This window comes from Cynocephalus volans, chromosome 6, assembly GCF_027409185.1.
Source record: "Cynocephalus volans isolate mCynVol1 chromosome 6, mCynVol1.pri, whole genome shotgun sequence".
Lineage (NCBI taxonomy): Eukaryota > Metazoa > Chordata > Mammalia > Dermoptera > Cynocephalidae > Cynocephalus > Cynocephalus volans.
In genome coordinates, this window is record NC_084465.1 from 111,770,788 (window position 1) to 111,783,644 (window position 12,857).

Below are 12,857 nucleotides of genomic sequence, written 5' to 3' on the forward strand. Positions count from 1 at the left end.
TCTTCAAATCTTGATCAACTTGCAGCAGAGTGAGCAGCAGCCAGGCTCCAGTCAGCAGAAAAGTGGCCACTGGGCACCACACACTCAAAGACAGCCACATTTCCTCCCCCTCCCAAGGAATTTTCTGCCATAGTACCTGGCCTTTGCTGCCTTGCAGTACAGTGTGCAGCAACCAGGTCCCGGTCAACAGAAAGGTGGCCATAGGGCACAGCATATTCACAAATAGCCACATTTCCTCCTTCTTCCAAGGGCTTTTAGCTTCTGTACCATCTCAGAGTCCTGTTGTAGGCTATACCAAATGTGGCGTAATCCTGCCCGACTACACCAATTTGTCTGGCTTCTGCTAAGTTATGGCTAAGGCCTGGTATCCTCACGGAGCCAATTATCTAGCTCTTAATCGTGTTCGTGACACCAATTGTAAAGCTAGGCCACCATGCTAGTTGTCGCAGCTCTTTTACCTGCAGGTAATCCTGTACTGACTGAGCCGATGGTTGAGCTAGGGCTGGGTCTGGAGCTCCCAGGCCCCTCGAGCCCATTCACAGACTGGGTCACAACCCCTTCACACGTCAGGCCGGGTCACCAGACCCCTCCACACCAGGCTGGGTCACCAGACCGCTTCATGCAGGTGTATAAGCTAGGCAACCTGCCACACGGTCCTTGGAAGCTGCAGGTCTGGAAAAACATGGCCACGCAGGGCGGGCACCCAAAGCAGTAAACACCAGCCAAAGCTGCACTGTGCGGGCGCACTTACTTCACCCACACATGGTGTTTACTGAATGACCCTGAACCGGCTCTGAGGTGAGGGGAGCCTGATCAAATTGTTCCATTTTCCCAGCAGGCACCATTTTAATCCCCATATCACAGAGTGGAAAACTCAAGCTAGAAGAGGTGGGATGAACAGCTCTTGGAAGATCGGCCCAAGTGGATTTGAATCCTGGCTGTGCTGTTAGTGGCTATGTGGTCTTGAGCAAATTTTTTAGTGTCTCTGAGCCTGAGTCTCTTCTCCTGTGAATGTGGCCCTGAGAAGAGGTCTGTGAGGGTCCTCTGAGCTGCACGTGAACACCAAGAGTTACATGTGACACATAGCAGCCCACGCTCCACGTGCTGGCTGTTGCTGTTGCAGATGGCGATGATTAAAATCTTATTGTCAGAAGCAACAGCCTTTGCCCTCAGGGGCTTAGGCCTCATGCTGTCCTGGTTCATCACAGGCGCTGTTTTGAGTTTACAGAGTTTGGGGAAACCAGATCTGCTTTCTGCAGAGCTGGTGAAATGCTGAGTCATGTTGGATAGCTAGGTAATAAACTCTTTGAAGCCTGGGACTGACTCATGGTGCTCCCAGATAACTATTTTGATTTGATTTAGAATTTATCCTAAATGTGTTTGATTTAGATCTAGGGATGCCAGGGACAGTTTGGGGGGATAACATGGGTGCTGAAGAAAACACCATTTTGCTTTACCAGTTAGGAGAGGATAATTCCTTAGGCAGAGGGAAGTCCTGTGTCACTGGAGAAATAACTCATGATTCACATTGATGGGGGGTATGTCTAATGCTAGCCTGAGTTACTAGGAAGGGACAGGGCACAGGATAGTAAATCAGGGCCAAAGGAATGTAGATATGGAGAGACGACCAGTGGATGCAAAATAATTGGGGGATAAAAACTGTTAAAATTAGCAAAATAAATGTGACCTTGAGCAGGAGAAAAAGTGAAGGTTGGCCTCCAGAACTGAGCAAATGATAAAAATGAAAGAAATCATTCAGTGCATGAATTGTATCAGGAGAAAATGACTGTTGTTACATTGCATCAGAACTCTGAAGCTTGGACCTTGGTTTGTCCCTGAAACTCGATTTTCCCCTCCCCTAAATTTAGGAAGTTTAGCTTTATCTTAATTTTGAAAATAAAAGAACAGCGAGTTCTCACGTGGATGTAACACTGCTCTCTTTTTATCTCTAACAGGGGAATTTCAGAGTGCCTGCCTCGATTGACGTGCATGATTAGGGGCATCGGGGACCCCCTGGTATCGGTGTACGCCCGAGCCTACCTGTGCCGGGTAGGTCTTGCTTGAGTCACCTCGTGCACAGATGTGGCTGCCTCCTGTCTCCTTACGGTCACCTAGTGCTTCTCCCTCCCCATCCCCTCACAAGGCATTGAAAGGAGGACTTTATTAGCTGCTAATTTTAGAACACGGCTCTTCCACAGAAAGTAGAGCTGTAGGATTTCTTTTAAAAATTAATTTTAAAGTAGACCAACTTGACTGTAACTCTAATTAGGGGGCATTTAAGGTCATCTTCTTGCAAGTGAACTGGTTTTCAGAATTAATTGTCTCTCAGTTCTTGCTGGGAAGGAGGCTCCCAAGGCCTTTCAGATGATAGGTTGCCTTTCATTGACTTGAGACATGCTTTCCTTTTGTCTTGAATTTGATTGTTTTATTAGTTTTTTGTCTTCCTATCAAAGAGTTGGTTCAGAGTGTGAGTTGGTGAGGACCCTGTGTCCCATGCAAGGGCAGGCCTCAGGGTCTGGCTGCAGAGTCCGTAGCCTGGCCTGGGAGTGCTGCAGGCCTGACTTAGGCAGCTGCTCTGATGGGTATTGCGGGGGCATTGCTGATTGTAAATCACTTGGCCTTTCTCTCCTGTAGAGCATCATGAGGCTTCAACTTAAAACTGTTCAGGTTTTTGTTTATGAAAAATAAAACCCATGGAGAGTATACGGTCATTTTTCTTCAGCCCACTGGGGGATTTGCCTCTGCCAGGGCTTTCCTAGCAGTGTGCATCTTGCCTGCTTGTCCCACCAGCATTGTGTACCTTTAGAGAGGGCTTGTTGTCCCTGATGAGCCCCAGACTTCCTTGAGGACAAAGCTACCCCTCTGAGTGGTTATGCATGTTATTAAATCAGAAGGTGAGAACACGTAGCCTGGGATTTGTGTCTTCTACATGAGATGTAGCAAATAGCAGAAGCCCTGTGGTCTGAAGTATCAGAAAAAATTCAAACAGCCCTGTAGAGCTAGGGCTGGGTCTGGAGCTCACAGACCCCACAAGCCTGTTGTCCAGACTGGGTCACAAACCCTTCACATGCAGGTCTCTGAGCTAGGTGACCGGAAGAAAGGTCCTTGGAGCCTTGGTTGAAGAAAGAGTAGTCTTTATTTCTGCACACACACATCTCAGAGCTAGGCAGTCCAAAGAGAAACTCAGAAACTCAGCTACTGCTGGCAAAGTCTGAAGAAAAACTGAGCAGCTGCCAGCAAAGTAAACATGCTCTCTTTTTAGACGTGAGCTCTCTGCCAGCCAGCAGTTCATGGCTGCTGCTCCACACACTCTCTAACACACAGTAGCAACAAAACTAAAAAGATACATTGGTGCGCATGCACACTAACTCCACCCCCCCCACACACAATTTATTTACAAAGAATGTGCTGCACCACACCCAACCAGACCTAAGGTGAGGCGGGGGGGGGCCTGACTAAACTATTCTGTTTTCCCAACAAGCCCCTGCCCTCAGAATGAACTGTAGACATCCATTATGAAGGACACTTTTTAAAGGTCTGCTTCTTGGGCCGGCCCCGTGGCTCACTCAGGAGAGTGCAGCGCTGGGAGGGCAGCAGGCTCCCGCTGTGGGTTCGGATCCTATATAGGGATGGGCGGTGCGCTCACTGGCTGAGCATGGTGCGGACGACACCAAGCCAAGGGTTGCGATCCCCTTACCGGTCACAAAAAAAACAAAAAACAAACACACACAAAAAATAAAATAAAGGTCTGCTTCTTGATACGGAGAATGAAAGAAAAGTCTGTTTAAGGGCACCCGACTCCCCTCTTGTAGCAGAGGCCAGAGTGTGTATGCATCGCCCCTGCTTGAAACTTGGGGTGGATTCTTCATCCAGGAATATCAGCTGTGTTTCTAAGAGCTTCAACTTTTGAATGCATTGACACTCGAATACTCTTCGTAAGTCAGTGTTTGCTGAGAGCTTGTTGCATGCAAAACTCTGCTGGATTGTATGGGAAAGATGAGAGGATGTCATTGTTGGCATATTTGGAGTCTGCTCCCTTTTGCCTCGAAGAACATCATAAATTCTCTGAACTCACCTTGACATCAGTTGGATAATAGGATAATAAAGACTGGAATCATACTATGTCTTAGGATGATGATTCTGGTTACTAAAGAGAAATCAGTTTTAAAACTTGAAGGTGCATGAGCCAGGGAAAAGGTAATGTTTGTTGCATATAAAGTGCCCATGAATGGCACATGCAACTTGAAATGACAGTGGCAATGAGGAGAAGATGAAGAGGACAAAGCAGACCCATCTGAGAAAGACTAGTAATGGAATACGCTCATCTGGTGATGTCATTTTTGTCAATCCAGGCAGTGCGTCAGCTCCCCTGGGTGGACAGTTACTAAAAGTCTTTTGACATAAAAAGAATGAGAGACAGCCTGTGCATTCATTAGTAAGGATTCTTTCAGTTGTAAGTGGCAAAAACCCGATTGATACTACTTAAAGCAAAAAGGGGGATGTATTAGCTTGTGTATCTGAAGAGTCCAGGGATAGTGCAGGCAGGGCTAGATCCAGGGCCTCAGGGAACACTGTCAGCAGTCAGCCTCTCCCTCTATCGCTCAGCCCTGCTTTCCTCTGGGTTGGCCTCATTCTGCTCTTTCCATATGGTGGCCCATAGCAACTGAAGGCTTCTGTCCTACCAACTGAGGAACCCCATTGGAAAGAGAGTGTCTTTTCCCCAGAAGATCCAGCCAGAATCTCAGGGCCAGTTCTCAACAGACCACCCTGGGTCACTTCCCATCTCTAGACCAGTGGCTGTGGCCATGAGATGGGATGTGCTTACCCACCAGGCCTGGGACATGTGCTCATTCCCTGGAATTCTGGGTGAGGTGGGCCCAGCTCCACCACAAACTTCATGGTCTAAGAGGAAGTTTTGATTCCCAAAAGACAAATCCAATTTGCTCCGACCAGAAACAGAGGGAGTGGATACCAGGCAGGCAGAAACAGCAGATGGAAATCATGAGCAACTTACCCTTGCTGCTCTGGCAGAAATCTTTAGACCCAAGCAGATTTCCAAGCTGCTCTTTTGGCTTGATGCGAAGAGATAAACAAAACACAAAAGCAGCGAGTGGGCAGAGTGTGGGGGGAGATTGAAGCTGTTTATTAAAGGAAAGTATGATTAACTCCTCTTTGAAGTCACAGCCCCTTCAACATGTCTCCATTGCTTGTGCACCAGGCCAGCCTCTGCTGTCGCCTAACAGATAATTAATGCCTTTTCTATGATATGGTTAAGTGGAAGGAAAGACAGTAGAATCAGAACAAAGTAGAACTGGATCTGATGTTTGTTGTTAGTATTTTTTTTTTTTTTAATCTATGTGTTTGTTCTTGGAAGCATCACTTTTTGTACCCAAGAGCCTTAGAACTGCTCTTGAAATTTTACACCCTGGTGGTTCTCGAACAATTCTTCCCAAAGGAATCGATCACCACCATCTGAATAAAATCATTATTGTTAACTGTCCTGATCTCTGGGTAGAGGGAGGTGAGTGGGAGAAATCTGTCCCCATTCGAAGAAATTGAGTCCCAAGAGAGCAACTTTCCTTATGAAGTTGCTCTTATAGTTAAGCAGCAATTTGGAATTAAGGCATCTCTGAGGAGCTCAGTTTAAGGAATATTATGATGTTTTGTTTTCAACACGAGCTCCTCTCCATGGCTCTTACCCTCACTTTTCCATCCAGCTCCTTCTCTGGCCACCTTCTCTGTGATTAGCAAATTTAGCTAGGAGTGTTACTATCTGTTTTTTAAACAATGAACTCAGGAGCCCCAATGGATTACAGCATTGCTATGCCTCTTGCTATCTTATATAAAATTGCTTAAAATATATTAAAATTTACATCTGTTTCCATGACTGTCTTAGCAAAGAATGAATCATGCAGCTTTTAACAATGCAGCAGTGGCCACACAACCTCTAAAATTCAAGCTGACTCTTACATGTTGTAATCTTTTTGCTTTATCTGATAAGTACAACCACATGTGTGTTTATCATTTTTTTGAGAGGAAGAGAATATTGTATATACATAATCTTGAGAGTACATTGCTTCTTAGTGCTGGATTGATTTATTCGCTTGGTCATCTCTTCAGAAATACATTCATTATCTTTGGGAAATTGAAAAGAGGATTATTGCAAATATTGCCTGTTTTTCATTAAAAATAGCTGCTTTATATATATATATATATATATATATGTATATGCAATACATGTTTTTTGAATAAGAAAACAAATAAGCAAAAATAATAAAAGTTAACTTTCCAGGTTTTTCTTCTGTCTGTACATAGGCGTATATATATTTTTTAATTGACCAAAATGGCATCATACTGTACATATTATTTGCAACCCAGTTTTCCATTGTCAAGGTAATATTTTGTTTGGCTGCAGGTGGGAATGGAAGTGGCTCCACATCTCAAAGAAAGCCTAAATAAGAACTTTTTTGACTTCCTCCTTACATTCAAACAGGTAAGAGAACACCATCAGAACAGCTAATTGATATAACAGTTATATGATAGCAAGTTCACAAAACCCAGTTGGTTTTCCAAGCTGGAAATGCATTAAAGCTCTGTAAATGTGCAAATTCTGGAAAATTACAACTGGTGGCTGTTGGAGAAAATTAAAATGTGTTGATTGTACTGAACAAGCAGAGAGAATTAATATGCATGTGTTAACAGAAATGTGTCCAGTTGATCACTCTTTCTTAGTGTCTGCTGGCTCCATTTTTATCAGGTTTCTTCTTTCCACAGTGCACATTCTCAAACCAGCTCCGCTTGGTGACCTGGGAAACTTTGTGTGTTTTTTCTAGTTTGAAAAAACAACTGAGAAACCAGGCTGTTTCTCTTGGGGCTGTCCACATACTTACAAGTGTGCCCAATCAGTAAGTTACACACTCTTTGTCGTATGATTTCCCCCCTCCTTTTCTAAGTGTTTATTTGGTCTCCTGTAGATTCATGGGGATACGGTCCAGAACCAGCTGGTGGTCCAGGGAGTGGAGCTCTCATCCTACCTGCCCTTGTACTCGCCTGCCATGGACTGGATCTTCCAGTGCATTTCCTACCACGCACCCGAGGTAACTGCCAGATAGCTTCAGTGGAAGGTCACCTCCAAGGATGAACACCAGGGCTCCTTTCCTCTTTCTTGTGAAGACCCCTGCACTGTGTGCCCTGTGATGTTAACAGAATGACCACAGCATTGTCAGCCCCAGCCTGCCTTTATGGAGGGCTCACCATTGTGTCTGGTTCTGTGCTAAGTCTTATCCCTAGATTGTCTCGGTTAGTAACTCTGGGAGGGGGATGTGGCCACTCAGAGAGGCCAAATACCTGCATAAGGTCACACAGCCAGACAGTGGTGGGAACTGGACGCAAACCCTGGAATCTGCCTCCAGGGCCAACAAGGTTTATTGCCTCTTGAGTTACCTTAATGTGCCCCTTTAATGCAATAAATAATGCAATAATGATGCAATAAAGTCAGTACATAAGGTAATATTTTCTCCATTTACAGAAGGAAAGTAAAACTCAGACACTTAATTGGTTTTATAAGATTCCTTTTTTTTCTTTGTTCCTTTTTTCTTTTCTTTTTCTTTTTTCTTGCCAGTTGAAATATTGTCAGGAATTAAAGTGACGTCAGAATCGTAGCAGAAATATTATTTTTTTCTTCCCTGGTATTGAGAGGCAGTTTCAGTAGAACACCAGTTGAAATTGTCATAACTGTAATAGATGAAGCTTTCATTGTGTTCCCTTTGGTGGTTGGGAATTCTGCAGGAAAAAAGGGAAAGAGGACTTGCTACAAACAAGCATACACAGAGCAAAGCAAAACTCAAAGCCATCTGCCTTTTCCTAGATGCTGCCAACACATACTGCAAACCCCAGAAGGAGAAAAAAAGGACATGGCTGAATAAACAATCCCTCTTTTAAGAATTTATTCTGTAGAAATAATTAGATGAGTATATAAACATTTAACTTATACACACACACAGAATTGCTCATGGTAGTGCAAAATCGAAGGCAACCATCAGGGGATTGATTGGTTAAGGTATGGTATATACATTCAGTGGAATGTTATGGGCCATTTAAAATGATGGAGACCCATGAAGATCAGTATGTACTGACATCACAGTGTTCATAATGTATTGCAGAGTGGAAAAAGGCAGTTATACACATTGCTAGGTGTGTTGTAAGTGGCAGTGTGGCCTGGTCTTCAGATGTGGGCTCTGGAGTCTCGGGGTGCCTGGGTTTCCGTTACGGCTCTGTTACAACTCTTGTGATAAAGTAGTGGCCGAGTAACTTATTCCTAACCACTCTGAGGCTTCTTTCTTCATCTGTAAAATGGGACCAATAATAATCACTCCTGTTTTCTAGTCTGTTGCATGGATCAAACAAGACTGCATTTATGGTGCTCAGCATAGTACCCCACGCCTAGTACTTACAAACATGATTTTTATTTCTGCACGAGAGAGTTGGGAAGGAGATATGACCAAATATCACTGGAGGGTGAGATTTTGGATCTTAACTTATTTTTCTTTGCCCATCTGTGTTTTCTAACCTTTCAGTGAATATGCACTGCTTATATTTTTATTTTTTCAAATTCTAAAGTATGAGGAGAAAAACAGGGACATCTTATATTTCAGGTGAATTTTCTTACATTAATTAAATTGATTTTAAAGAAAGCCAGTATAAAGCAAAGATTGTTTGAAAATTTGCTGCCCTTTCTCTATGATCCTCAGCATAGTTTAAGAAACCACATGCTGGCCCTCCTTTTCCCCAGGGAAGAGGTACCATGAACTTGACTGTAGCAAGCAAGCTGCCCTAGCTGTTCCACTGAGTGACTGAAACATACAAGCAGGACTGACGTGTTGAAAATGAGAACGCTTATTTTTTCTCCTTATTTTAATAAAAGGCAAAATCAGATTTAAAACAAAAGGTACGTGTCATAAGCCATTGTTCTTTTTATTTTAAGCTCCAGTAATCTTAAAGGATGGCAGAAGCTGAGAATAGAGCTTTCCTGGGGAGTAAAGCTCTAGGAAATCATTATTGCACTAGACTAAGTGATTAAAAAATCAGGTCACCTGAATAATAATAAACCGATTCTTGGGGCACTTAAATAAGGGACTTGCAGTGTCTTGTTAAAAAAATTCTGTCATTTTCAAGATGCAGAAGAATTGACACCGGTATGGAAGGTGGTGTTGAAGATGCGTGTAACAATTTGACACCTAAAAGCTCTTTGTCAGTGGCTGGATACACACGAGTAGAGCCGTGTGTATTTTTAAGAGGCCAAGCCTCCAAAGTAGTAGATTGTAAAGTCTAGCAGAAGCAGTTGGTAATATACAAGGCAGGCTGGAGAGAGAGAAAGAGGAAAAACACCTTCGGTTGTGAATATCCGATATACAAAATTACAAATTGAAATTGAAAATTGAAAAAAAAAATTGGAGTATGTGTTAGTCTATTCATATTGCTGTAACAAAGTGCCACAGACTGAGTAGCTTATAAACAACAGAAGTTTATTTCTCACAGTTCTGGAAGTTGTTAGTGCAAGATCAGGGTGCCAGCAGAGTTGGTGTCTGATACAGGCCCTCTTCTCTCTGTATCCTCACATGATGGAAAGACAGCTAGCCAGCTTTCTGGCTTCTTCTAAGGGTACTGATCTTATTTGTGAGGGCTCCTCCACTTTCATGACCTAGTTACGATACCTCCCAAAGGTGTCAGCTTGTAATGCCATCACACTGGGCATTTGAATTTTGAGGGGTTACCAACATTCAGTCCATAGCTGGAAGTCATTATTCAAAAATGCCTTTTTATTATTTGAAGACAGGAATATTTTCCCTCATACAATTAAAATAAAATTATAATAGACAAAAATGGATTTTTGCACCCAATTTCAGGCACATTCTGTACAGAAAGAAGCAACCATTTCATAAAACCTGCTTTTAGGCAGTAGAAACAGATCCCTTGAAAAGCTCCTCATTATTGTCACCCAATAGCTATTTGTTTGTTGGTGGTGAGGTGTAGAGGAAAAAAAGCCTGACCCCTGACACCAGGGTGTGGAAGGTGTGGAATCCTGTGACCCCTGGCTGAGCTGTCAGTAGAGGCTGGGCCAGGCAGCTGGGCAGACCTGAGTTCAAACAATGGCTGTGTCGCCTTAGGCTACTTTAGTTCCCTTTGCCTCAGTTTTGCCAACTATAAAATGGGTCTAATAATAGAACATTCCTGTAAGGGCTGTTTTGATGGTGACTGTGATAATGCACATCAGAACGCAGCCAGGGCCTAGCATGGTGTAGGCACCAGCTATATGGGGGTGGCATTGTAGTTATATGTCACTTGGGGGAAGCTGGGTGGTGGGTACCAGGACCTCTCTCTACTATTTTTGCAGTTGCTTATATGTCTATAATTAGTTCAATATAAAAACGTTTAAAACAATCCATCAATTAAGGGCAGTTCGAAAAATGATGTTATATCCATGGTGTGAATTCTTCAGTCATTAAAAGGAGTGAGGTAGGTTTGTGTGTACTAACATGGGAGGAGAGAAGCCTATCCTAGATTCTTGAGTAAAAAAGGCAAGGTGCATCTTAATATGTACAAGATTATCCTATTTTTGTAAAATTAAAATACCCCCCTCCCAGGCTTTTTCAATAACAATTATATATTCAGAGGTCATAGGCAAAGTTCTAGAAACATAAACACCAAACTGTTGACAGTGCTGATTACATCTTTCTTGATGCATGTCAATATTGTTTGAACTTTTGTACATAACCATTTCTTATTTTTATAATTTTGATAAAAACAATGAAATGTTACATAAATAAATGACATGTCAGGACAACAACAGCAATAACAAAAGCCTAACACAAAGATAAGTGCCCTAAATAAATGCCTGCCTTATGCATCTTCTGAAACTTCATGTTCTGATGTGCATGAAAACTAAATACTCTGAGCTGCAAGTTTTTCATTGGTTTGTCCCAGCCAAAAAGACTTGTTTCAATCTCAGTCTGCTTTGAACTGTTGTTCATCTTGTTCTTGCCAAAGACAATCAATCCTGTCACTTCTCAGAAAAAAAAAAAAATTAATAACCTCGAACAATTCTGCTGAGATTTATAACATTTGGCTCCTTGGACCACTTGTGGTGTCCCTATATGATGACAGAGCCCTTTTATTTTTTTAAAGTTATGTTCTTGGATGTGTTTGTAATGCACTCATCTTTTCTAAAAAAGAGAACTTTTTAAGCATTTGTCTCATCTTAATGGCCAGAATCTTTTGTCCATATGTTGGCATTTGCCCTAGTTCATGTTTTTGGAAATGGTAGGCCAAGATACCTATTTGTGAGTGTGTATGTGTGCACACACGTATGTATATGAGAGAGAGGATAAGCCTCACGAGGGCACAGGTTTCTGTCCATTTTCCTCACGATCCTATCTCCAGTTCCTAGAATAGAGACTAGTATATTAAAGTTGCTCCTTAGGTAGATGCAGAATGATTATTTGTGCATTTTGGGAAGTATCAGTGTGATAATTATATAACATATCTCATTTCCTTTCCCAGAAAGCACTTTGGTATTGGTCTTCAAGAATGACTGTTAGATGTAAATACCTTATGAGTGTGTTAGGGAAGCTATTTGTGGTATCATCAATTTTATCATCAGCTAGGATGTTTCTGGCTGCAAAGAACTAACACCTACCTAGCCCAGCCTGCAGTATAATTCTGTGTCCTCTCCCATACCAAGGCCAGGCCCTGGACCAGGCTGTTCCAGTCCATCTTTTTGCTCTGCCATCCCTAGCTAGTAGCAAGGTGGCTGCAGCTGCTCCAGATATCACATCCAGATGTGACAGCAGCCAAAGGCAGAAGGACTGGAAGTACTCAATTCCTTGGGTTCCTGTTTATCAGTGGAGAAAGCTTTCCTCAAAGTCCCTGGAAGATTTCCTGTCCCGTCTCAGTAGCCAGAAATGGGTCAAGTACCCATCTTAAAACCCACCACAGGCAAGGGGCATGAGACTACCATGAGTGGTTTGGACCTATATTAGTCTGCTCAGGCTCCCATAACAAAGTACCACCCATACTTAAATGACAGACATTTATTTCTCACAGTTCTGGAGGCTGAAAGTCCAGGATCAAGGTGATGGCAAAGTTTGGTTCCTGGTGAGGCCTCTCTCCTTGGCTTGCCAAGGGCTGCCTTCTGGCTGTGTCCTCACGTGGCCTTTCCTCTGTGCAGGGGCATCCCTGCTGTCTCTTCCTCTTTTTATAAGGACACCAGTCCTGTTGGATTAGGACCCCAACCTTATGACCTCATTTATCCTTAATACCAGCTTAAAGGCCATATCTCCATGTACAGTCATGCTGAGGGTTAGGGCTTCAACTTTTGAATTTGGGGGGAATTTAATTCAGTCCCTAACAGGAGCCAACCTGATTGATGTGGGTCAGAGAGAGAAATCTGGATGCAATCAGGGTTCTGGTTTGGGGATACCAACAGTATCTCCACAGTCAGCTGTCACTTTAATTATTCAGGCAACAACCTACACGCAGAGGGACATGGCCGGAAAGGGTGGAACTGCAGTAAAGAAGGCTCATGTTTTATATGTTGACTTTGAGGCCAGACTTGGATACAAAACTCATTTCTACCACTTACGGAGAAGTGGCTTAACCTTTCTGAACTTTGGTTTCCTCATCTGTAAAATGGGGATAATATTACCCAGGTATCACAAGACTGTTGTGAAGAGATTGTGAGAAAAGAGAAGTAACACACTTAGTCTGGCACCTGGGGCATGGTCAGCGCTCAGTGTCATAGCTGCTATCCTTTTATTAGCTCTTTTGTCTCAGGGTTGACCTTGTCTGTGCCATTCAAT

General features: G+C 43.0%; 1 protein-coding gene across 2 annotated transcripts in view; it reads left to right on the forward strand.

Annotated features, from left to right (window-relative positions):
* The window catches only part of VPS35L (VPS35 endosomal protein sorting factor like), a 115,191-nt gene that overhangs the window by 43,356 nt on the left and 58,978 nt on the right, over window positions 1-12,857 (forward strand). For both annotated transcript variants that reach the window (XM_063099082.1, XM_063099083.1), the window contains exons 12-14: window positions 1,956-2,049; window positions 6,416-6,493; window positions 6,975-7,097. In XM_063099082.1, coding sequence (XP_062955152.1) covers window positions 1,956-2,049; window positions 6,416-6,493; window positions 6,975-7,097 — 295 coding nt within the window. The remainder of the gene's footprint in view (window positions 1-1,955; window positions 2,050-6,415; window positions 6,494-6,974; window positions 7,098-12,857) is intronic.